The sequence below is a fragment of the Eptesicus fuscus genome, chromosome 25 (genome assembly GCF_027574615.1).
Source record: "Eptesicus fuscus isolate TK198812 chromosome 25, DD_ASM_mEF_20220401, whole genome shotgun sequence".
Taxonomy (NCBI): Eukaryota; Metazoa; Chordata; class Mammalia; order Chiroptera; family Vespertilionidae; genus Eptesicus; species Eptesicus fuscus.
Window position 1 is genome coordinate 1,448,804 of NC_072497.1, and position 25,275 is coordinate 1,474,078.

At 63.9% G+C, this 25,275-nt stretch overlaps 1 protein-coding gene across 1 annotated transcript in view; it reads left to right on the forward strand.

Annotated features, from left to right (window-relative positions):
- The window catches only part of ARNT2 (aryl hydrocarbon receptor nuclear translocator 2), a 78,186-nt gene extending 65,228 nt beyond the window's left edge, over window positions 1-12,958 (forward strand). Inside the window, exons 13-19 of the mRNA XM_054713284.1 lie at window positions 1,425-1,497; window positions 2,609-2,732; window positions 8,404-8,503; window positions 9,604-9,757; window positions 10,119-10,269; window positions 11,574-11,713; window positions 12,806-12,958. Of these exons, the coding sequence (XP_054569259.1) occupies window positions 1,425-1,497; window positions 2,609-2,732; window positions 8,404-8,503; window positions 9,604-9,757; window positions 10,119-10,269; window positions 11,574-11,713; window positions 12,806-12,904 (841 nt within the window). The 3' untranslated portion in view covers window positions 12,905-12,958. The remainder of the gene's footprint in view (window positions 1-1,424; window positions 1,498-2,608; window positions 2,733-8,403; window positions 8,504-9,603; window positions 9,758-10,118; window positions 10,270-11,573; window positions 11,714-12,805) is intronic.
- Window positions 12,959-25,275: the final 12,317 nt, after the last annotated feature.

Genomic DNA, 25,275 nt, shown 5'->3' on the forward strand with positions numbered 1-25,275 from the left:
CGCCCGTCACAGCCCCTCACTGCCCGTGCGGGAGCCCTGGGAATGGGCGAGCCCCTCGTCACGCATGCGGGCCCGGCACTGTTCTAGAACGTTCCCCCTTCGGTGCCCGTGTGTGGCCTGGGTGTTGGCGAGAGCTGCCTGCTCGCAGGATCCTGCCCTGTCTCCCCTGTTGGTCCTTCCGTCGGCCTAACTTCCCCATCCCGTGCCTGAGCTCCCCCAGGCGTGCATGCGGGGGCCTGGCACCCCACTCTCTCTCCCACACTGCTGCACGGAAGGAGGGCCAGAGGTGCCAGCCCTGAGCCCCACAGCCCGGCCCTTCCCACGGTCCCCACTGACCTTCCCTGGCCGTAGGCAGCCTCGTGAGGGAACGTGGGGGAAGACCCCTCCAGCTGGCATGGCTCAGGGGCTGAGCATCGACCTAGGAACCAGGAGGTCAGGGTTCGATTTGGTCGGGGCACATGCCCGGGTTGCAGGCTCCATCCCCAGTGCGGGGTGTGCAGGAGTCTCTCCCCCTCTCCCTTCCTCTCTGAAATCAATAAAAATATACACTGAGTGGCCAGATTATGATGATCCCTGAACGCATAATAACCTGGCCACTCAGTGTGTGTGTGTGTGTATATTAGAGGCCCGGTGCATGAATTCGTGCATGGGTGGGGTCCGGCCAGCCTGGCCAGGGGGAGGGGACATGGGCAGTTGGCCGGCCTGCCTGCTGGTCGAACTCCTGGTTGAGGGGACAATTTGCATATTAGCCTTTTACGATAGAGCAGTGGTTCTCAACCTTCCTAATGCCGCGACCCTTTAATACAGTTCCTCACGTTGTGGTGACCCCCACCCATAAATTATTTTCGTTGCTACTTCATAACTGTAATTTTGCTCTACAGCAGCAGTTCTCAGCCTCTGGGTCTCAACCCACAGGTTGAGAACCGCTAGCAGGGTCACCTAAGACCCTCGGAAAACACAGATATTTGCATTACGATTCATTAACAGTAGCAAAATTACAGCTATGAAGTAGCAACGAAAATAATTTCATGGGTGGGGGTCACCACAACGTGAGGAACTGTATTAAAGGGTCTCGGCATTAGGAAGGTTGAGAACCACTGCTCTATCGTAAAAGGCTAATACGCAAATGGTCCCCTCGACCAGGAGTTCGACCAGCAGGCAGGCCGGCCAACCGCCCATGCCCCCTCCCCCTGGCCAGGCTGGCCGGACCCCACCCATGCACGAATTCATGTACCGGGCCTCTCATATATGTACACACCCTGAGTGGCCAGATTATTATGCTGTTCAGAGATCATAATAATCTGGCCACTCAGTGTATTTTAAAAAATGAATGATAATGAATGAACATTGGAGACCTGCCCTCCCCACACCCCCGCCCCCCGTGCTGGGCGGCTGGCCCGGCAGTGACCGCCCTCCGTCCGCAGGCAGCTCCAGCAGCAGCAGGCCGAGCTGGAAGTCCACCAGAGAGACGGGCTGTCCTCCTACGACCTGGCACAGGTGAGTGTCGGGACCGCCTCGAACCCGGGGCCTGGGGCTGAGGGCGGGACTCGGCTCAGCCCCGCCCCTCACCCAGCAGGTGCTGTGGCCCTCCGCCCACACTGCAGCGGTCCGAGTGCCCCCCCCACCCGGCACCTGCCACTCCCCCCTTTTTATTTTTTTTTAATCCTCACCCGAGGGTATTTTTTCCCCATTGATTTTTAGAGAGAGTGGAAGGGAGAGACAGAGAGAGAGACACATCGAAGGGTTGCTTCCTGCAGGGGCCCTGACCAGGGCCCGGGATTGAGCCTGTAACCGAGGTCCATGCCCTTGACCAGGAATCAAACCCGGGACCCTTCAGTCCACAGGCCGACACTCAATCCACTGAGCCAAACCAGCCAGGGCTGCAAATGGATGTTTCTTTCTCTCTCTCTCTCTCTCTTTTCTCCCTTCTCTATCTAAAAGCAATAAATTAAACAAAAAAAATTTAAACTGCCCAGCTGGTGTGGCTCAGTGGTGGAGCATTGACCTATGAACCAGGAGGTCAGGGTTCGATTCCCGGTCAGGGCACATGCCTGGGTTGCGGGCTCCATCCCCAGTGCGGGGCGTGAAGGAGGCAGCCGATCCATGATTCTCTCTCCTCTCCCTTCCTCTTTGAAATCAATAAAAATATATTTAGCCCTGGCCGGTGTGGCTCAGTGGGTAGAGTGTCGGCCTGTGGACTGAAGGGTCCTGGGTTCCATTCCGGCCAAGGGCACAGGCCTGGGTTGCAGGCTCCATCCCCAGTAGTGGGGCGTGCAGGAGGCAGCTGATCCATGATTCTCTCTCATCATTGATATTTCTCTCTCTCTCTCCCTCTCCCTTCCTCTCTCAAATCGATAAAAATACTTTAATAAATAATAATAAAATTAAAAAATATATATTTTTTTAATTTAAACTTCAAATGCAATTTTCCCGGTAGAGTACGTGGATTATTTTTATTCCTCTGAGTCACCCGTGTGACCCCATTCTCCTCTCTGCCACCTGAGTCATGGGTGGTTCCAGAGACCGGGCCCTGGCCATTGAGGGATGGGTGGGGGCTGGGGCTGGCCAGCGGACCATCAGAGCCTCCCACGGGGGTTGATGCCAGCAGGTGCCGGTCCCCAGCCTGCCGGCGGGCGTGCACGAGGCCGGGAAGGGCGTGGAAAAGGCCGACGCCCTCTTCTCCCAGGAGCGCGACCCCCGGTTTGCGGAGATGTTCGCGGGGATCGGAGCATGTGAGTGCCCGGACGGGGTGGGGGGCGGAGGTGGTGCGTGTGCCTGGCCTGGGAGAGACGCAGACAGCCCCCCCCCCCCGCCCCGCCGTGGGGCCAGGGCCCGGACGGGCAGCGCCCACGGACGGTGCAGGGTGGGGTCGGCCGGTCCTGTCACCCCAGGCCTGGCCTCTTCCCACCGTCCCCTCTCAGATCGACGTTGGAAGTTCTGGAATAAGCGAGCTGTGATGACGGATGGCGGGGGAGCGGCGGGGGGGGGGGGGGGGGAGGGGAGGGACATTTTCGCGTTATGAGGCAGAAGGGGGGTCCCTGTAAAAGATAAAAATAAACACCTCAGCGTAACCCCTCACCTGGAGCAGACCACGTTGTAGAAGAGAAATCTGCAAGGAAAAGGGAGACAAAATTGGCCTGCTGGCCACCACCTGGACAGAATCGCTCTTTTAAAAAAAACATATAAATATTTTATTGATTTTTTTACAGAGAGGAAGGGAGAGGGAGAGAGAGTTAGAAACATCGATGAGAGAGAAACGTCCATCAGCTGCCTCCTGCACGCCCCCCACTGGGGATGTGCCCGCAACCAAGGTACATGCCCTAGACCAGAATCGAACCCGGGACCCTTCAGTCCGCAGGCCGACGCTCTACCCACTGAGCCACACCGGTCAGGAGCAGAATCAGTTTTAAAACCGAGTCTTTCCATTCGATTAAAAATAACGGAATCAAATCAGTTCGGCGAAGACCTGGGCCTGTTTGGGGCTTGCGGTGCGAGGCCGAAACTTCTCATCAGTGTGTGAGCTGTTTCATCTCGGCTGTTCCAGGGTGTTTACACATCACTGTGTCCTGGCCCAGGTGGGGGGTGTGTCCTGGCCCAGGTGGGGGTCTGTGTCCTGGCCCAGGTGGGGGGGGGTGTGTGTGTCCTGGCCCAAGTGGGGGGTGTGTCCTGGCCCAGGTGGGGGTGTGTGTCCTGGCACAGGTGGGGGGGGTGTGTCCTGGCCCAGGTGGGGGGGGTGTGTCCTGGCCCAAGTGGGGGGTGTGTCCTGGCCCAGGTGGGGGGTGTGTGTGTGTCCTGGCCCAAGTGGGGGGTGTGTCCTGGCCCAGGTGGGGGTGTGTGTCCTGGCCCAGGTGGGGGGGGTGTGTCCTGGCCCAAGTGGGGGGTGTGTCCTGGCCCAGGTGGGGGTGTGTGTCCTGGCCCAGGTGGGGGGGGTGTGTCCTGGCCCAAGTGGGGGGTGTGTGTCCTGGCCCAAGTGGGGGGTGTGTGTCCTGGCCCAGGTGGGGGTGTGTGTCCTGGCCCAGGTGGGGGTGTGTGTCCTGGCCCAGGTGGGGGTGTGTGTCCTGGCCCAGGTGGGGGGCTGTGTCCTGGCCCAGGTGGGGGGGGTGTGTCCTGGCCCAGGTGGGGGTGTGTGTCCTGGCCCAGGTGGGGGTGTGTGTCCTGGCCCAGGTGGGGGGGTGTGTGTGTGTCCTGGCCCAGGTGGGGGTGTGTGTCCTGGCCCAGGTGGGGGGGGTGTGTCCTGGCCCAGGTGGGGGTGTGTGTCCTGGCCCAGGTGGGGGGTCTGTGTCCTGGCCCAGGTGGGGGGGTGTGTCCTGGCCCAGGTGGGGGGTGTGTGTCCTGGCCCAGGTGGGGGGGGTGTGTCCTGGCCCAGGTGGGGGGTGTGTGTCCTGGCCCAGGTGGGGGGTCTGTGTCCTGGCCCAGGTGGGGGGGTGTGTCCTGGCCCAGGTGGGGGTCTGTGTCCTGGCCCAGGTGGGGGGGTGTGTGTGTGTCCTGGCCCAGGTGGGGGGTGTGTGTCCTGGCCCAGGTGGGGGTCTGTGTCCTGGCCCAGGTGGGGGGGTGTGTCCTGGCCCAGGTGGGGGTGTGTGTCCTGGCCCAGGTGGGGGTGTGTGTGTGTGTCCTGGCCCAGGTGGGGGGGTGTGTCCTGGCCCAGGTGGGGGTGTGTGTCCTGGCCCAGGTGGGGGTGTGTGTCCTGGCCCAGGTGGGGGGTGTGTGTCCTGGCCCAGGTGGGGGTGTGTGTCCTGGCCCAGGTGGGGGGTGTGTGTCCTGGCCCAGGTGGGGGGGTGTGTGTGTGTCCTGGCCCAGGTGGGGGTGTGTGTCCTGGCCCAGGTGGGGGGGGTGTGTCCTGGCCCTGGTGGGGGTGTGTGTCCTGGCCCAGGTGGGGGTCTGTGTCCTGGCCCAGGTGGGGGGGTGTGTCCTGGCCCAAGTGGGGGGTGTGTCCTGGCCCAGGTGGGGGTTTGTGTCCTGGCCCAGGTGGGGGTGTGTGTCCTGGCCCAGGTGGGGGTGTGTGTGTGTGTCCTGGCCCAAGTGGGGGGTGTGTCCTGGCCCAGGTGGGGGTGTGTGTCCTGGCCCAGGTGGGGGGGGTGTGTCCTGGCCCAGGTGGGGGGTGTGTGTCCTGGCCCAAGTGGGGGGTGTGTCCTGGCCCAGGTGGGGGGTGTGTGTCCTGGCCCAGGTGGGGGTGTGTGTCCTGGCCCAGGTGGGGGGGGTGTGTGTGTGTCCTGGCCCAAGTGGGGGGTGTGTCCTGGCCCAGGTGGGGGTGTGTGTCCTGGCCCAGGTGGGGGGGGTGTGTCCTGGCCCAGGTGGGGGGGGTGTGTCCTGGCCCAAGTGGGGGGTGTGTCCTGGCCCAGGTGGGGGTGTGTGTCCTGGCCCAGGTGGGGGGGTGTGTCCTGGCCCAAGTGGGGGGTGTGTCCTGGCCCAGGTGGGGGTGTGTGTCCTGGCCCAGGTGGGGGGTCTGTGTCCTGGCCCAGGTGGGGGGGTGTGTCCTGGCCCAGGTGGGGGGGTGTGTCCTGGCCCAGGGGGGGGGTCTGTGTCCTGGCCCAGGTGGGGGGGTGTGTGTCCTGGCCCAGGTGGGGGGGGGTGTGTGTCCTGGCCCAGGTGGGGGGGGGTCTGTGTCCTGGCCCAAGTGGGGGGTGTGTCCTGGCCCAGGTGGGGTGTGTGTCCTGGCCCAGGTGGGGGGGGTGTGTCCTGGCCCAAGTGGGGGGTGTGTCCTGGCCCAAGTGGGGTGTGTGTCCTGGCCCAGGGGGGGGGGGTGTGTCCTGGCCCAAGTGGGGGGTGTGTCCTGGCCCAGGTGGGGTGTGTGTCCTGGCCCAGGTGGGGGTGTGTGTCCTGGCCCAGGTGGGGGTGTGTGTGTGTGTCCTGGCCCAAGTGGGGGGTGTGTCCTGGCCCAGGTGGGGGTGTGTGTCCTGGCCCAGGTGGGGGGGGGTGTGTCCTGGCCCAGGTGGGGGGGGTGTGTCCTGGCCCAAGTGGGGGGTGTGTCCTGGCCCAGGTGGGGGTGTGTGTCCTGGCCCAGGTGGGGGGGCTGTGTCCTGGCCCAGGTGGGGGGGTGTGTCCTGGCCCAGGTGGGGGGGTATGTCCTGGCCCAGGTGGGGGGTGTGTCCTGGCCCAGGTGGGGGGTGTGTCCTGGCCCAGGTGGGGGTGTGTGTCCTGGCCCAGGTGGGGGTGTGTGTCCTGGCCCAGGTGGGGGGGGTGTGTCCTGGCCCAGGTGGGGGTGTGTGTCCTGGCCCAGGTGGGGGTGTGTGTCCTGGCCCAGGTGGGGTGTGTGTGTCCTGGCCCAGGTGGGGGGTGTGTGTCCTGGCCCAGGTGGTGGCGTGTGTGTCCTGGCCCAGGTGGTGGGGGGTGTGTGTCCTGGCCCAGGTGGGGGTCTGTGTCCTGGCCCAGGTGGGGGGGTGTGTGTCCTGGCCCAGGTGGGGGGCTGTGTCCTGGCCAGGTGGGGGGCTGTGTCCTGGCCCAGGTGGGGTGTGTGTGTCCTGGCCCAGGTGGGGGGCTGTGTCCTGGCCCAGGTGGGGTGTGTGTCCTGGCCCAGGTGGGGTGTGTGTGTCCTGGCCCAGGTGGGGGGGGGTCTGTGTCCTGGCCCAGGTGGGGGTCTGTGTCCTGGCCCAGGTGGAGGGTGTGTCCTGGCCCTGGTGGGGGGGGTGTGTCCTGGCCCAGGTGGAGGGTGTGTCCTGGCCCAGGTGGTGGGGGGTCTGTGTCCTGGCCCAGGTGGGGGTGTGTCCTGGCCCAGGTGGGGGGGTGTGTCCTGGCCCAGGTGGGGGGTCTGTGTCCTGGCCCAGGTGGGGTCTGTGTCCTGGCCCAGGTGGAGGGTATGTCCTGGCCCTGGTGGGGGGGGTGTGTCCTGGCCCAGGTGGAGGGTGTGTCCTGGCCCTGGTGGGGGGTCTGTGTCCTGGCCCAGGTGGGGGTCTGTGTCCTGGCCCAGGTGGGGGTCTGTGTCCTGGCCCAGGTGGGGGGGTGTGTCCTGGCCCAGGTGGGGGTCTGTGTCCTGGCCCAGGTGGGGGGGTGTGTCCTGGCCCAGGTGGGGGTCTGTGTCCTGGCCCAGGTGGAGGGTGTGTCCTGGCCCTGGTGGGGGGTGTGTGTCCTGGCCCAGGTGGGGGTGTGTGTCCTGGCCCAGGTGGGGGGCTGTGTCCTGGCCCAGGTGGGGTGTGTGTCCTGGCCCAGGTGGGGTGTGTGTGTCCTGGCCCAGGTGGGGGGTGTGTCCTGGCCCAGGTGGGGGTGTGTGTCCTGGCCCAGGTGGGGGTGTGTGTCCTGGCCCAGGTGGGGGGCTGTGTCCTGGCCCAGGTGGGGTGTGTGTGTCCTGGCCCAGGTGGTGGGGGGTGTGTGTCCTGGCCCAGGTGGGGGGTGTGTCCTGGCCCAGGTGGGGGGCTGTGTCCTGGCCCAGGTGGGGTGTGTGTGTCCTGGCCCAGGTGGTGGGGGGTGTGTGTCCTGGCCCAGGTGGGGGGGGTGTGTCCTGGCCCAGGTGGGGTGTGTGTCCTGGCCCAGGTGGGGTGTGTGTGTCCTGGCCCAGGTGGTGGGGGGTGTGTGTCCTGGCCCAGGTGGGGGGTGTGTCCTGGCCCAGGTGGGTTGTGTGTCCTGGCCCAGGTGGGGGTCTGTGTCCTGGCCCAGGTGGAGGGTGTGTCCTGGCCCTGGTGGGGGGGGTGTGTCCTGGCCCAGGTGGGGGTGTGTGTCCTGGCCCAGGTGGGGGGCTGTGTCCTGGCCCTGGTGGGGGGGGTGTGTCCTGGCCCAGGTGGGGGTGTGTGTCCTGGCCCAGTTGGGGGGCTGTGTCCTGGCCCAGGTGGGGAGGTGTGTCCTGGCCCAGGTGGGGGTGTGTGTCCTGGCCCAGGTGGGGGGTGTGTCCTGGCCCAGGTGGGGGGTGTGTCCTGGCCCAGGTGGGGGTGTGTGTCCTGGCCCAGGTGGGGGGTGTGTCCTGGCCCAGGTGGGGGGTGTGTCCTGGCCCAGGTGGGGGGGTGTGTCCTGGCCCAGGTGGGGGGTATGTGTCCTGGCCCAGGTGGGGGTGTGTGTCCTGGCCCAGGTGGGGGGTGTGTGTCCTGGCCCAGGTGGGGGGTGTGTCCTGGCCCAGGTGGGGGGTGTGTGTCCTGGCCCAGGTGGGGGGTGTGTCCTGGCCCAGGTGGGGGGTGTGTGTCCTGGCCCAGGTGGGGGGTGTGTGTCCTGGCCCAGGTGGGGGGGTGTGTCCTGGCCCAGGTGGGGGGGGGGTGTCCTGGCCCAGGTGGGGGGGTGTGTCCTGGCCCAGGTGGGGGTGTGTCCTGGCCCAGGTGGGGGGGCCTGCTGCTGTCGGAGCAGGTGGCGGGGGGACAGCGGGCCGGGGGGGGGGGATGTGCTGCTCGGCCCAGCGCCCCCACTGCCCCCCCGCCCGCCCTGTGCCCGGCCTGCCTGCCCTGGCCTGCCGGCGGGAACCGGATCAGTGTCCTGCTCTGTCCCCAGCCGAGAAGAAGATGATGGGCTCGGCCTCGGCGGCGGGGAGCCAGGCCATCTACTCCCAGGGCAGCCCCTTCCCGGCCGGACACGCGGGCAAGGCCTTCAGGTGCGTGCGGGGCGGTGGGGCGGGGTGCCCCTCACATCTCAGAGGAGGGCGGCGGCAGGCCGGGGTGGGCTGAGGCCCCGGGGGCCCGGTTCCCATGGAGACGAGGTGCCCGTTTCACTCTGGAGGAGGCACTGCATGGCCCCGGAGGCCGCAGCCTCCGCCGAGGGGGAGGGGACCCCGCGGCCCGTCAGGCCTGCGGTCGGCCTTCCTTCCCCGGCGGGGTCCTGGCCTCCAGGCCGCTTTTCTATTTTATTTTTAAATACGTTTTTATGGGTTTCAGAGAGGAAGGGAGAGGGAGAGAGAGGAACATCCATGATGAGAGAGAAGCATGGATCCGCTGCCCCCTGCGCCCCCCACTGGGGATGGAGCCCGCAACCTGGGAATCGAGTGGGCGACCTCCTGGCTCCTACGTCTACGCTCGGCCACTGAGCCTCCCGGCCGGGCCCCGTGGCACTTCAGCCCTGAGGAGGCCCCGGCGGAGCCTGGAGCCCGGGCCCGTGGGGGGACCCGGAGCCTGGACTGGGGAGGTCGCCGGGAGGCTGAGCAGAGCCCAGGAGGTGGCGTGATGGCGTGATGGCGTGACGCTGTGGGTCCATTGACTCCTTTTTTATATCTTTTTTATGGATGTCAGAGAGGAAGGGAGAGAGAGGGGGAGAGGGAAAGAAGCATCAACGATGAGAGAGAATCATGGATCGGCTGCCTCCTGCACTGGGGACTGAGCCTGCCACCCGGGCATGTGCCCTGACCGGGAATCGAACCGGGACCTCCTGCTGCAGAGGTTGGCGCTCAACCTATGAGGAGTTGAGATGCTCAAGTGGGACAGGAGAGGGGGCAGGTGGTCCGGGCAGGAGAGAGGGGGCAGGTGGTCCGGGCAGGGCAGGGCGTGGGGTGGTCCGGGCAGGAGAGAGGGGGCAGGTGGTCCGGGCAGGAGAGAGGGGGCAGGTGGTCCGGGCAGGAGAGAGGGGGCAGGTGGTCCGGGCAGGAGAGAGGGGGCAGGTGGTCCGGGCAGGAGAGAGGGGGCAGGTGGTCTGGGCAGGGCGGGGCGTGGGGTGGTCCGGGCCGGGCCGGGCACCCGGGACACACGCGTGCTCTCCCGGCAGCTCCTCCGGGGTGCACGTGCCCGGCGTGAACGACATCCAGTCCTCGTCCTCGTCCGGCCAGAACCTGTCCCAGATCTCCCGGCAGCTGAGCCAGAGCCAGGTGGCCTGGACGGGGAGCCGGCCGCCCTTCCCCGGACAGGTACGGCCTGGGAGGGCGCCCACGGCTGCCCCGGGCGGAGCACCCCACGGGGCGCCCGGAATCCCGGCCCTGGGCGGCGCTGAACACGGCCGGGCGCCCGCACCCCACGCCACGGCGGTCCGTGTCCGAGACGGCGAGGCCCGGTCGCCGGCAGCCAGAGGGGCCAGGCCACGGCAGGCCCGGGGTGACCTTGACCTGCCCCCCAGATCCGGGGCCACGTCCTGCTGCTCTGCGGCCCGTCCACGTGGGCCCGGCCGGCCAGCAGGGCCCAGGGGGGGGTCCCGTCAGCCCGGAGCAGGCCCTGTCGGGGCTCCCACACCTGCGGGGACGCGTCCATCCCTCCGCGTCGCCCTGACCGCGGCCCGTGCCCCCTCAGGCCAGCAAGGCCCAGTCGTCCCCCTTCGGCATCGGGACGAGCCACAGCTACCCGGCCGACCCCGCCTCCTACAGCCCCCTGTCCAGCCCGGCCACCTCCTCGCCCAGCGGCAACGCCTACTCCGGCCTGGCCAGCAGGACCCCCAGCTTCGGTAGGTGGGGGCCGGGGCGGGGATCCGGGGAGAGCGTGCAGTCATGCCTCTGGAGCATCCCGAGTTCGGGGGGCCGTGCCCCGCGCCCCGGAATCCTGGCGGCGGCCTCTCAGCGCCTCTTCTCCCTGGCTCTGAGGCGGCCCGGGTGGGGGGGGGGGGCCTCAGCGACTGGCTGCGTAGACCTGGGCGGTGGGCTGAGGCGCCGGGGTCAAGGCCCCCGGGCTCCATCCCCGTGTGGTCTGATCGCTACCTTACCCTCCGTGGGCCTTGGCGAGGACGTTCGAGACCCCCACGTCCAAAACCCTGCCGCCCCGTTTCGGAAAACGAGAGAATCGTTACCGCGATGGCCAGGTGTGTAAGTGGTACACGCGGTGGGGTTTTCTCTCTTTTTTAAAAAAAAAATATCTTATTGATTTTTTACAGCGAGGAAGGGAGAGGGAGAGAGAGTTAGAAACATCGATGAGAGCCCTGGCCGGTGTGGCTCAGTGGATAGAGCGTCGGTCTGCGGACTCAAGGGCCCCGGGTTCGATTCCGGTCAAGGGCATGTACCTTGGTTGCGGGCACATCCCCAGTGGGGGGGTGTGCAGGAGGCAGCTGATGGATGTTTCTCTATCATCGATGCTTCTAACTCTCTATCCCTCTCCCTTCCTCTCTGTAAAAAATCAATAAAATATATAAAAAAAAAAAAAGAAACATCGATGAGAGAGAAACATCGATCAGCTGCCTCCTGCACGCCCCCTACTGGGGATGTGCCCACAACCAAGGTACATGCCCTTGACCGAATCGAACCCGGGACCCTTCAGTCCGCAGGCCGACGCTCTATCCACTGAGCCAAACCGGTCAGGGCACTTCTCTCTCTCTCTTTTTAAAAATATATTTTATTGACTTCAGAGAGGAAGGGAGAGGGAGAGAGAGAGAGAAACATCAGTGATGAGAGAGAATCATGGATCGGCCGCCTCCTGCACGGCCCGCACTGGGGACTGAGCCCGCAATCTGGGCATGTGCCCTGACCGGGAATCGAACCCGGGACCCTTCCGTCCGCAGGCCGACGCTCTATCCACTGAGCCACACCAGCGGGGCTCACATCGATGTTTCTCTCTCTCTCTCTCTGCCTCTCCCCAAAAATGAAAATAAATAAACTAAAAGCGCTAACTCCAAGTACAGTTCCATTCTGAGAAGCTGGGCCGTAGGGCTTCCTTCTGTGAATGGGGGGCGGGAGGGGGGGCGCAGATCCAGGCCCCAGCAGGAGGGAGGGGCTGCGGAAGCTCCCCGTGACGCGTGTCCTGCTCCCCCCGGTCTGGCAGCTGAGGGCGGCCAGGGCGGCGGGCAGTTCCAGGGCCGGCCGTCGGAAGTCTGGTCCCAGTGGCAGAGCCAGCAGCACCACGGGCAGCCGAGCGGCGAGCAGCACGCCCACCCGCAGCCGGGCCAGACCGAAGTGTTCCAGGTACACCCGGCGCCCCTCCCTCCGTCCCCGCGCCTCCTCCCCGCCCCCCCAACCCCCCCGTCACTGCCGCTGCGGCCACGGTGGGTACCCTGCCCCCGATGAGGGTGCCCTGGGCTGGAAGGTCCGGGTGAGGGAGGCTGGGCACCTGGCAGTCTCCGTCGGTTTTTCTTTTCTTTTTTTTTAAAATATATTCTATTGATTTTTTTTACAGAGAGGGAGAGAGAGGGATAGAAACATCTATGAGGAGAGAGAATCATGGATTGGCTGCCTCCTGTACGCCCCCTACTGGGGATTGGGCCCATAACCCGGGGATGTGCCCTGACTGGGAATCGAACCCGGGACCCCTCAGTCCGCAGGCCGACGATCTATCCACTGAGCCACACCAGCCAGGGCCACGTGGTGATTCTTTTTTTTTTTTTTAATTTTTAAAAAATATATCTTTATTGCCGAAACTGGTGTGGCTCAGTGGATAGAGCGTCGGCCTGTGGACTCAAGGGTCCCAGGTTCGATTCCGGTCAAGGGCATGGACCTTGGTTGCAGACACATCCCCAGTGGGGGGTGTGCAGGAGGCAGCTGATGGATGTTTCTTTCTCATCGATGTTTCTAACTCTATCCCTCTCTCTCTCTGTAAAAAATCAACAAAATATATTTTAAAAAAGAAATATATATATATATATATATATATATATATATATATCTTTATTGATTTTTTACACAGAGGAAGGGAGAGGGAGAGAGAGTTAGAAACATTGATGAGAGAGAAACATCGATCAGCTGCCTCCTGCACGCCCCCCACCGGGGATGGAGCCCGCCACCCGGGCCTGTGCCCTGAGCGGGAATCGAACCCTGACCTCCCGGTTCACAGGTGGATGCTCAGCCCCTGAGCCACGCCGGCCGGGCCCTGTGGGGTCTTGCCCCCCCTGCGTCCTGGCTCGGCCTCACACTGACAAAGGCTGCTCACTGTGGGAAGGACGGGTCCCCCCGGGTCTCAGACATCGGGGAGCCCTGCCCCCCCACGTTAGAGACTGGCCCCAGAGCCCGAGTGGGCCGTGGGGTGCCCACTGCCCTGCCGCCCCCCGTCTCCCCCCCCAGGACATGCTGCCGATGCCGGGGGACCCCGCCCAGGGGACCGGCAGCTACAACATCGAGGACTTCGCCGACCTGGGCATGTTCCCGCCGTTCTCTGAGTAGCGGGGGGCAGAGCGAGGCACCTCACCCCCACCCGCGTGCGCCCGGCCCTGCACCGCTCAGCCCTCCCTCCCCGCCGCCCGGGGCCCCCGGAGACGTTGGGGGTCCCTCGTATTTATTGTGCTGTCTCTGTGGGTACCCAGAATCCGGTTGTGTTTGATCTCCTCGCCGCCGACCGTTCTCACTTGTAAATGTTCGCTTACAGCCTCCCCCCCGCCCCGCCCCCCGTACCCCACTCTGGACCCCCACCCCAGGGCCCGCCCAGGAGGCTGGGACCAGCTCTCCTGGCCTTTGTCTTCTGTGGGTACGTGGGGATCAGGGGCGCCCGATAGGGGGGTGTATACAGCCTGTGCTCCGTGAACCCGACGGGAGGGCACAGGTCGGGGGGTGGGCGCACCCCACGCCCCGGCTCCCCAGCCCGCGTGCCCTCCGTCTGTGGCTGTGTCTGCTGTGTGTGGGCTGAGTGAGTGTCTGAGTCCAGGGCATGTGTGAGTGAGCCCCGAGGTGTCCCCCCCGCCCCGCCCCCCTGCACAGGGCAGCACCCCGGCTGCAGGAGGGGGGCCCAGGAGCCGGGCAGGGGGGCCGGGGCGTCTCCTCCGTGCTCCACTGATGGGAGTGGACCTCACCCCGCCGCCGGAGCCTGCAGGAGGCGCCTGGGGTCACAGAGGCCCTTGTGTGTGTGTGGGGGGGGGGTGCGGGGGGCAGACGGGGGTGCGGACGGGACCAGGGGGTGCCAGAACCTGGGACGCCAGGCAGCTTCCCGACCAGCCTCTGGGGGTGGGGTGAGGTGGGGTGCATCTGCTCAGTGGCTCTGGAGGTAGTTTCGGGGTGAGGCCTGTCTGCACCCCCGGGGGCCCAGCTGGCGTGGGGAGCTGTAACGTCTAAGGCCCAGCGATGGTTTGGTGGGTGGGGTGCCCTCGGGTTGCCTCCAAATTAACACGGATTTTAGCTTCCAGGGTGGCTTTGTGGGGTTTTGTGTGTGTGTGTGGTTAATCCTCCCCCGAGGACATGTTCCCGTGGATTCTTAGAGCGAGAGGAAGGGAGAGGGAGAGGCAGAGAGAAACGTCGATGGGAGAGAGACACATCGATGGGCTGCCTCCTGCACGCCCCCCGACCAGGGCCCGGATCGGGGAGGGGCCTGCCACCGAGGTCCGTGCCCTTGACCGGAATCGAACCCGGGACCCATCGGTCCGCAGGCCGACGCTCTATCCACTGAGCCACACCGGCCAGGGCCCGAGCCCTGTGTGCATCGGGCCGAGTGGTCCCGGGTTCGAGGCAGGGGCTGTGGGTCTCCCGTAGGAGCCTTTGGCTTTGAGGGGGAGCGGGGAGAGCAGCAGGAGGAGGAGGTCGGGGTGCGGACAGCTGGGGTCTCCGTCCTGGAGGCGAGGATGGAGGGAGGGAGAGGGAGGGAGAGAGGGAGGAGGGAGGGAGGCCCCGGGGAATGAGTGATGATCTCGTCCGTGTCCTCATGGGGCCGGGACGTGACGGGATTCTCACCCGCCGGCTCGCTAACAGTGGGACAGTTTCGGGGTGAATCCTGTCTGGCACCCCCACTTCCTGCAGCCGGGGTGCTGCCGAGAGCGGGGTGGGGGCCTGGCCCCGAGCAAGGCCACGCGGGTCCCTGCAGCCCGGCAGTCACAGGGCCCGGGAGAGGCCCAAACGCTGTGCGTTTTACCCGAAAGTGGGGGTTCGGTACGAGGTCGCTGCGCCCTGACCGGCCAGGGGCCTCCCCGTCTCTCCTTCCTCCACCAACCCCTGCTGTGTGTCCCCGTGTCCCCCAGTCCCGGGGCCTGTACCCCGTGTCCCCCAATCCTGGGGCCTGGACCCCGTGTCCCCCTCCCTGTGCCTGGACCCGTGTCCCCCCCTCCCTGTGCCTGGACCCGTGTCCCCCTCCCTGTGCCTGGACCCGTGTCCCCCTCCCTGTGCCTGGGCCCGTGTCCCCCCCCTCCCTGTGCCTGGACCCCGTGTCCCCCTCCCTGTGCCTGGACCCGTGTCCCCTCCTCCCCGTGCCTGGGCCCCGTGTCCCCCCCCCTCCCCGTGCCTGGGCCCCGTGTCCCCCCCCCTCCCCGTGCCTGGACCCCGTGTCCCCCCCTCCCTGTGCCTGGGCCCGTGTCCCCCTCCCTGTGCCTGGACCCGTGTCCCCCCTCCCTGTGCCTGGACCCCGTGTCCCCCCCTCCCTGTGCCTGGACCCCGTGTCCCCCCCTCCCTGTGCCTGGGCCCCGGGTCCCCCCTCCCTGTGCCTGGGCCCCGTGTCCCCCTCCCTGTGCCTGGACCCGTGTCCCCTCCTCCCCGTGCCTGGGCCCCGTGTCCCCCCCCCTCCCCGTGCCTGGGCCCCGTGTCCCCCCCTCCCTGTGCCTGGACCCCATGTCCCCCCCTCCCTGTGCCTGGGCCCCGTGTCCCCCCCTCCCTGTGCCTGGGCCCCGTGTCCCCCCCCCCCGTGCCTGGTCCCCGTGTCCCCCTCCCTGTGCCTGGGCCCCGTGTCCCCCCCCCCCGTGCCTGGTCCCCGTGTCCCCCTCCCTGTGCCTGGGCCCCGTGTCCCCCCCTCCCTGTGCCTGGGCCCCGTGTCCCCCCCTCCCTGTGCCTGGACCCCGTGTCCCCCCCTCCCTGTGCCTGGACCCCATGTCCCCCCCTCCCTGTGCCTGGACCCCGTGTCCCCCCCTCCCTGTGCCTGGGCCCGTGTCCCCCCCTCCCTGTGCCTGGTCCCCATGTCCCCCCCTCCCTGTGCCTGGACCCCGTGTCCCCCCCTCCCTGTGCCTGGGCCCCGTGTCCCCCTCCCTGTGCCTGGGCCCGTGTCCCCCCCTCCCTGTGCCTGGACCCCATGTCCCCCCCTCCCTGTGCCTGGACCCCATGTCCCCCCCTCCCTGTGCCTGGACCCCGTGTCCCCCCCTCCCTGTGCCTGGACCCCGTGTCCCCCCCTCCCTGTGCCTGGACCCCATGTCCCCCCCTCCCTGTGCCTGGACCCCGTGTCCCCCCCTCCCTGTGCCTGGGCCCGTGTCCCCCCCTCCCTGTGCCTGGGCCCGTGTCCCCCCCCCCCCCGTGTGCCTGGGCCCCATGTCCCCCCCTCCCTGTGCCTGGACCCCGTGTCCCCCCCTCCCTGTGCCTGGGCCCCATGTCCCCCCCTCCCTGTGCCTGGGCCCGTGTCCCCCCCCCCGTGTGCCTGGGCCCCATGTCCCCCCCTCCCTGTGCCTGGGCCCGTGTCCCCCCCCCCCGTGTGCCTGGGCCCCATGTCCCCCCCTCCCTGTGCCTGGACCCCGTGTCCCCCCCTCCCTGTGCCTGGGCCCCATGTCCCCCCTCCCTGTGCCTGGGCCCCGTGTCCCCCCCTCCCTGTGCCTGGGCCCGTGTCCCCCCCCCCTGTGCCTGGGCCCCGTGTCCCCCTCCCTGTGCCTGGGCCCCGTGTCCCCCCCTCCCTGTGCCTGGGCCCGTGTCCCCCCCTCCCTGTGCCTGGGCCCCATGTCCCCCCCTCCCTGTGCCTGGGCCCGTGTCCCCCCCCCCCGTGTGCCTGGGCCCCATGTCCCCCCTCCCTGTGCCTGGGCCCCGTGTCCCCCCCCTCCCTGTGCCTGGGCCCGTGTCCCCCCCCCCTGTGCCTGGGCCCCGTGTCCCCCTCCCTGTGCCTGGGCCCCGTGTCCCCCCCTCCCTGTGCCTGGACCCGTGTCCCCCCCACCCTGTGCCTGGGCCCGTGTCCCCCCCCCCTGTGCCTGGGCCCCGTGTCCCCCCCTCCCTGTGCCTGGGCCCGTGTCCCCCCCTCCCTGTGCCTGGGCCCCGTGTCCCCCTCCCTGTGCCTGGGCCCCGTGTCCCCCCCCCGTGTGCCTGGACCCCGTGTCCCCCCCCCCGTGTGCCTGGGCCCGTGGCAGAGCTGGTGGCCGGCGGGGAAGTGGCCGCCACGGGACAGCTGCTCCGTGTCACCATCTCCTTCCTCCCAAGCCGGTCGCTTCCGGACGAGCCTCGGCCGACGGGACGGGATGGACGGGCTCAGCCCCCCTGGTCTCTGCTCACTGTCCTCCCTCCGCGTGTGCGCTGTGACCCCCGCCCCCGATCCCGTCCCATCGGTGTTGCTGGAACGTTCTCGGTGACTAACGGCTGTTACTCCGTCCGTGGTGCACGTGTGTCGCGAATGTAACGGCCTTTGACACGTCTGCAGTAAAAGCCTCTTCGCTCGGAACTGTGACCGGCTGGCTGCCTTGTCGTCCTTCGGGCCCTGGGCGGGGGCCTGGGCGGGGGGGGGGGGGGGGGCGGGGGCCTGGGCGGGGGCGCCTGGGCGGAGGGGGGGCTGGGTGAGGGGGGTCTGGGTGGGGGCCCCTGGGCGGGGGCGCCTGGGCGGAGGGGGGGCTGGGTGAGGGGGGCCTGGGTGGGGGCCCCTGGGCGGGGGGTGCCTGGGTGGGGGGGGAGGGGACTGGGCGGGGGGGGGGGGCTGGGTGAGGGGGGCCTGGGTGGGGGCCCCTGGGCGGGGGGTGCCTGGGTGGGGGGGGCCCTGGGCAGGGGGTGCCTGAGTGAGGGGGACCTGTGCGTGGGGGGGCTGGGGGGGTCCTGTAGGGAAGGCAGGGGTCCTGCTGGGCCCTCGGATTATAAGTGTGATACGGGGAGCGGATCTGTAGGACCTACAGCCACAGAGGCCTAGACACACGCACACACACAAACACACTCACACGCATACACACAACACACGTGCACACACGTGCATACACACTCACATACAAACTCATACACACAAGCACAAATACACACTCATACATGCACTTACAAATACACAAACGCGCACACACATGCACACATACTCACACGCATGCACACTCATACACACAACCCACACATACTCATACATACAAAAACATACACGCATACTCATACATGCACACATATGCACACATACACGCAAGCACATACTCATTCACACACACGTTCACAAACACACATGTATACACTCACACAAACACATATGCATGCACGCATGCACAACACAAATACACACATACACACGCACACGGACAAATGCGCACAGGCATACACACACGCACACATTCTCATGCACACATGCACACACACTCATGCAAACACACGCACTCACACACTCAGGAAAGAGGCTGTTACTGGGCGCTGGCGGGGAAGCGTGAGAAGCAGCAGGCAGTCCCGGCCTCACTCACATGTGGAACAGGACACGCACACACACAACTCCCTGGGGATCGAAACAGCTCAGTGTTCAAAAGCCGAGTCTGTAAAACATTTAGGGGGAAATCACCAACAGATTCATGAAATCCGGTTCGGGCGGGATTGAAATATATATATTTTTATTGATTTTCAGAGAGGAAGGGAGAAGGAGAGAGAAACATCCATGATGAGAGAGAATCATGGGTCGCCTGCCTCCTGCACGCCCCCACTGGGGATCCAGCCCGCAACCCGGGCCTGTGCCCTTGACCAGAATTGAACTCTGACCTCCTGGTTCAGAGGTCAATGCTCAACCACGGAGCCACGCCAGCTGAGCGAGGAGGGATTTCTTAAACGAGGCACCAATTGCACAAGACAAAATAGAACACGGCTCTGTTTACACTCACAAAAAGAAATAAAGTTCTGCGTGAAGAAACGCAGTGACGGCCCATAGCGTGGCCGGAAGTACGGGGCTTAGGTTCCAGCCGTGTCGGGAGAAAAGCGTCATGCAGACCAGCGAGGAAAGCTGGCTCCTTGGACGTGTGGCTGCGGGGTCTGCCCGTGCATTCCCGGGAAATCACGGTCGGGGGGGGGGGTGTCAGACCCCCCCCCCCCCCCCCCCCCGGTCCCCGCGGCAGGATGGGAGGGTGTCGCTGGCGTTCGCCGAGTCTGGGCCTGAGGATGTGGGCGGCGGGAACTCCGGCCGGTGGACACGGGTCGGCGGCGCCAGAGCATGTTGGGCAACATCCCGGGACGTCATGGACGGACTGGCGTGTGACTCAGCGGTGCCTGCTCAGAGCACCTGACCCAGGGAGCTCCCGCGCACACACGAGAAGACCGGTAAGAGGACACGCGTGTGCGGTGTGTGACACACTCATACCCCCCACCTTGATTTTTGTAAGTCCAACTATTTCCCATGAGACCTTTTTTTAAAATATATGTATTTTATTGATTTTTAACAGAGAGGGAGAGAGGGTTAGAAACATCAATGAGAGAGAAACATCGATCAGCTGCCTCCTGCACACTCCCCACTGGGGATGTGCCCGCAACCAAGGTACATGCCCTTGACCGGAATCGAACCCGGGACCCTTGAGTCCGCAGGCCGACGCTCTATCCACTGAGCCACACCGGTCAGGGCAAGAGATATTTTACTGACTTTTTTTAGAAAGAGAGGAAGAGAGGGAGAGACGTTGATCGGCCGCCTCCTGCATGCGTGGCTCCTGGCCCTTCCTCGAATCCTTCCCCGTCTTGTTCCCATGTCACATCTGCTGCCACGCTGACCCCGACTCCCTCCTCCCTTTCGTAGGGTCTGGGGTTCCATCTGGCCACTGAGAGGACCCGGGGGACACCCCGTCTCAAGATCCTTAATCACACCTGCCAGCGACTTATTTCACGCAAGGTGAGTGACACGGCCACGGGTTCCGGGGGCAGCAGGGGGGCACCTGTGGGGACCGCGGTTCCGCCCCCACAGCCACCCACCCGGACGGCTGCCGTCTCCTTCTGCCCCGAGGGCTGTGCTTGTCAACCCGGCTCCAGCCCGGCCAGCGTGGCTCAGTGGTGAGCGTCGACCTAGGACCCAGGAGGTCAGGGTTCGATTCCTGGTCAGGGCACATGCCCGGGTTGTGGGCTTGATCCCCAGTGAGGGGCGTGCAGGAGGCAGCCGATCCATGATTCTCTCTCATCACGGATGTTTCTCTCTCTCTCTCTCTCCCTCTTTCCCCCTCCCTCCCTTCCACTCTGTGAAAAGCAATAGAAACATCTATCCTCAGGTGCGGATTAACCAAAAGGCCTCCCTCCCCGGGGGTGGGGCTTGGGGGTGGGGGGTTAGCTTCACCCGGCCCCGAACTTCGGAAACTCCCAGAAAAGGGCAGATGTGACGGCAGCCGGGACCCCTGACTCACCGCCAGCAGCTGTCCGTCCGCCAGCCGGTTTCTGGATGAGCAGTTCTGGCACGCATTTCGGGGGAAACACAACCAAAACAAACAAAGAAAAAACCCCGATGAAGCCGCACGCCGTCCTCTGTGCGGATGGATTTGCCAGCCTGGCATCCGACGGCCTAGATAAGTCCTGGCCAGCGATCCGGCCCCCGATGGAGCCGACTTTCCACCGAGGTGCACGCTGATGTCACTGACCCAGCAGGACAGACAGACAGACACACACGCATACATAGACACGTGCACACATACGCACTCGCACGCCAGACACACACATACACATATGCACACATACACACATATGAACACATGTGCACACACATACATACATACGCACGCACACACACACACGGGACCATTGCCACCTCCTGCTCGGGGCTGGTGCTTCATCCAGGAGAGCTGTTTTATTTCTTCTCCTTTTTTTTTTTTTTTTTTTAAAAAAAATGCATTTTATTTATTTTTTTACAGACAGGGAGGGAGAGGGAGAGGGATAGTGAGAAGCATCCATCAGCTGCCTCCTGCGCACCCCCCACTGGGGATGTGCCCGCAACCAAGGTACATGCCCTTGACCGGGAATCGAACCCGGGACCCTTCAGTCCGCAGGCCGACGCTCTATCCACTGAGCCACACCGGCCAGGGCCATTTATTCTTCATGTCCTCTGTCCCTGAGGGAGTTTTGGAAAAGAGTGAAAGAGAAGTTTTCCTTCCCATTTTGGGAGTCACCGTGCCGAAGGCAGTCAGCAACCCAGGGAGATTTTTGTGGGTTTTTTTTTTGTGTGTGTGTGTTTTTAATCCTCACCCGAGGACATTTTCCATTGATATTTACTTATTTATTTACAAAACATTTTTTTTTAAATTGATTTCAGAGAGGGAGAGAGATGGAAACATCAGCGATGAGAGAGCCCGCAACCCTGGCCTGTGCCCTGACCGGGAATCGAACCGTGACCTCCTGGTTCCTAGGTCGACGCTCAGCCCCTGAGCCACGCCGGCCCGGCTCCATTGATTTTTAGAGAGAGAGCGGAAGGGAGGGGGAGAGACGGACAGATGGGAACATCGATGTGAGAGAGACACATCGGTGGGTTGCCTCCTGCACTTGCCCGACCGGGACCGGGGATCGAGTCTGCAACCGAGGTACGTGCCCTTGACCGGAATCGAACCCGGGACCCTTCCGTCTGCGGGCCGACGCTCTATCCACTGAGCCACACCGGGGAGGGCAAGATTTTTTTTTAAAAAATTTTTAATTGTTTGCCCTGACCGGTTTGGCTCAGTAGATAGAGCGTTGGCCTGCGGACTGAAGGGTCCTGGGTTCGATTCCGGTCAAGGGCATGTACCTTGGTTGCAGGTACATCCCCAATAGAGGGTGTGCAGGAGGCAGCTGATGGATGTTTCTCTCTCATTGATGTTTCTAGCTCTCTGTCCCTCTCCTTCCTCTCTGTAAAAAAATCAATAAAATATATTTTAAAAAAATTTTTTAAAATTGTTGATTTCAGAGAGAGAGAAAAAAACATAGATTTTTAAAAATATATGTTTTTATTGATTTCAGAGAGGAAGGGAGAGGAAGAAAGAGAGACAAACATCCACGATGGGAGAGAATCATGGATCGGCTGCCTCCTGCACGCCCCCTACTGGGGGTTGAGCCCACAACCCGGGCGTGTGCCCTTGACCAGAATCGAACCCAGGACCCTTCCGTCTGCAGGCCGACGCCCTATCCACGGAGCCACACCGGCCCGGGCGAGAAACACCGATTCGTCGCACTGATCTATGCTCCCCTTGGTGGATGCTTGGACGTGCCGCGACCGGGGACCGAACCTGCCACGCTGGCCATTCGGGACGATGCTCCAACCAGCTGCCCTCCGGGCCGGGGCCCCGGTCTCTTGTAACAAATGGAACAGGTACCAGGTGTCGCGGCTAACTGTGCACGGGATTGTGGACGGATTCTCCCACGGGATGCTCACCCCTCGCGGGACCTCGACGGGGCCAGGACCCCGCTCTGCACGTTACCCAGGGGGGAGCTGATGCACCCCGACGGGCGTGACCGAGGGAGCGGCCGGGAAGCCACGGAGCCGGGACTGGACCTCGCTCAGCGCTGACCTCAAAGCCCACGCCCTTCGCCTCTGCGTCCCGTGTCCGGGTCCCCCGGACGCTGCCCCTTAGCCCCTGAGTTCTCCGATTCCCGTAATCCTGGCGCCCGGAGATTGGAGACACCCCCTTTTCTGACGCCCCCCCTAGTGTGTCTGCTGCAGCCGTGAGCTCATTGCCTTTCCAGGCAGCGGCTCTGCGAGGCCCGTGGGCCGGTCTTCCGCGTGCGGAGCTCAGACCTCACAGAGCCGCCTTCCCGCCGTGCCCGGGGATGTCAGTCCATGTGCCTCACCCCGAAATACATGAAAGGAGGGAAGTGTGTTTTTGTTTTGCTTTTATAGACAGACTAGAGGCCCGGTGCACGAAATTCATGCATGAGGAGCGGGCTGTCCCTCAGCCCGGCCTGCCCCCTCTCCAATCTGGGACCCCTCGGGGGATGTCCGACTGCCGGCAGTCGGACATCCCTCTCACAATCCAGGACGGCTGGCTCCTAACCGCTCACCTGCCTACCTGCCCGATCACCCCTAACCACACTGCCTGCCGGCCTGCTCGCCCCCAACCGCCCTCCCCTGCAGGCCTGATCACCCCTAACCGCCTCTGCCTTAGCCCCGCCATCATGGCTGTGTCCAGAAGAACATCCCGGAAGGTCTCCCGGCCTAATTAGCATATTACCCTTCTATTAGTATAGATTTTTATTGATCTCAGAGAGGAAGGGAGAGGGAGAGAGAGGAACATCCATGATGAGAGAGAATCATGGATCGGCTGCCTCCTGCACGCCCCACACTGGGGATGGAGCCCGCAACCCGGGCATGTGCCCTGACCAGGAATCAAGCCGTGACCTCCTGGTTCCTAGGTCGACGCTCAGCCGCGGAGCCACGCCGGCCGGCTGATTCCTTATTTGTTCACATACAAGACGGGCAGAGATGCCAGGGGGAGGGAGGTGGGGGGCCGGCGTTTCTCGGGGGAAGGGCACCCTCGTGGGGGGCCGAACAGCTCACTGGCTTTGGGAAGAAGCTCTTACGAGAGCCGGGGTTCGTCACGGCACGAACCATCGGATTTTCCACTTTTTCGTCCAGCGGAACTGACTCCCCCCCGGAAACCACAGTCCTCAGGGGCGTGACGGAAACGAGACATAAACACAAACACGCCCCCCCTCGTCCCCGCAAAGGGCCGTGGGCACACGGGGGGCCCCTGCGGGAGCCCTGCCAGCGACACGGTCAGATGCCGTGACTCACCGCCTTCCTGTGACGGAGAGAGAGAAGGGGGGACCCCGGGCTCGGCGCGGGCGCGGAGCGATGCCAGAGGGCCCCGGCGAGGCCTCGGCCCGTAAACACAGCACGTCTTCTGGGAGTCGTCCTTCCTTCCTCCGTGGATTGTGGACGGATTCTCCCACGGGATGCTGGGCCCGGCCCGGAATCGCAGGGCGGAACCGGCGTCTGGCCCAGCTGCAGGGAGGGGGGCGGGGGGGGGGGGTGCGGGGTGTGGGGATGTGGGGGGCAACGCGCTGGCAGAGTCTGGATTTCCTTGAGGACCCAGATATTCACCCCCAACGAAATCAGTTGAGCCCTGGCCGGTGTGGCTCAGTGAGTAGAGCGCCGGCCTGCGGACTGAAGGGTCCCGGGTTCGATTCCGGTCAAGGGCATGTACCTTGGTTGCAGGCACATCCCCAGTGGGGGGCGTGCAGGAGGCAGCTGATGGATGTTTCTCTCTCATCGATGTTTCTAACTCTCTCTCCCTCTCCCCCTTCCTCTCTGTAAACAAATCGATAAAATATATTTTTAAAAAAATCAGTGGAGAGCCATGCCGGAGCCTGCCGGCATCCGTCGCACAGTGCCTGCAAGGGGGGTGAGGATGAGAAATGACAGACAGAGAACAGGATGGGATCGGGAGGACGGAAGCACTTCCCGCTTGCCATCCTGAGTTTATTTTTCTCCACACTTTTATACAGGGCCAGTTACATTCCATACATTACATCATTCCTATAATGTAAGCGTGATTGTACCCCTTTGTTTAAGGTTTCCCACTGACCTTTACACAAAGCCCCTTATCTTGTCTAAGATCCTAACAGCTATACCTCTGCACACACCTCTGACGCCCCCTAAATTCCTTACCATCCTGTAGTCTAGCCATGCTTCTTGCTGAAGGGTAATTACGCTTATACATTAACTGTGCTTGAAGGTTAACTAAGCTTTAGGGGGCTGCACGTGTGATTACTAACTATTGTGCTTAGGGGTCTCTAAGTAAGAGGGGGGCAGGAGGTATGACTGACCTTGGGAACAGGCAGGCCTCTTTGTGAAACCTGCCCTCTCAGGACTTTGTCAACCGAGGTCGCTCCCGGCAGAGCCGCTTACAAACACAGCATCTTTTTCTTTTATAAAGCTGTTTTTTATTTTTATTTTTTGGTATTTATTTAATTTTTTGTTTTCTGAAAGGATATTTTCCCATTGATCTTTAGAGAGTGGGAGAGAGAGGGAGAGACACAGACACACATCGATGGGTTGCCTCCTGCACGCGCCCCGACCAGGGCCCGGGCCAGGGAGGAGCCTGCAACCCAGGTACATGCCCTTGACCAGAATCGAACCCGGGACCCTTAGGTCCGCAGGCCGACGCTCTACCCACTGAGCTACTGTGCCCTGGCTGGTGTGGCTCAGTGGATAGAGCGTCGGCCTGCAGAAGGAAGGGTCCCGGGTTCGATTCCAGTCAAGGGCACATGCCTGGGTTGCAGGCTCAATCCTGGGCATGCAGGAGGCAGCCAATCCGTGATTCTCTCTCGTCATTAATGTTTCTATCTCTCTCTCTCTCCCTTCCTCTCTGAAAGCAATAAAAATAAATTAACTAATTAAAAACAAACTGGCCAGGGCACAGAAACAGCATCTTAACTTTGGAGGGGAGGGGGCAAGGGGATGGAAGAGGGTAGGCAATCATTACATTAACTCAAGGTGCTTTAGAGACGACTGGGGTCGGCCGGTGTGGCTCAGGGGCTGAGCATCGACCTAGGAACCAGGAGATCAGGGTTCGATTCCCGGTCAGGGCACATACCTGGGTTGCGGGCTCAATCTCCAGCAGGGGGCGTGCAGGAGGCAGCCGATCCACGACTCTCATCATCGATGTTTCTCTCTCTCCCTCTTCCTCTCTCTCTAAAAATAAAAAATATATAAGCCCTAACTGGTGTGGCTCAGTGACACTAAAGCGTCGGACTGTGGACTGAAGGGTCCCGGGTTC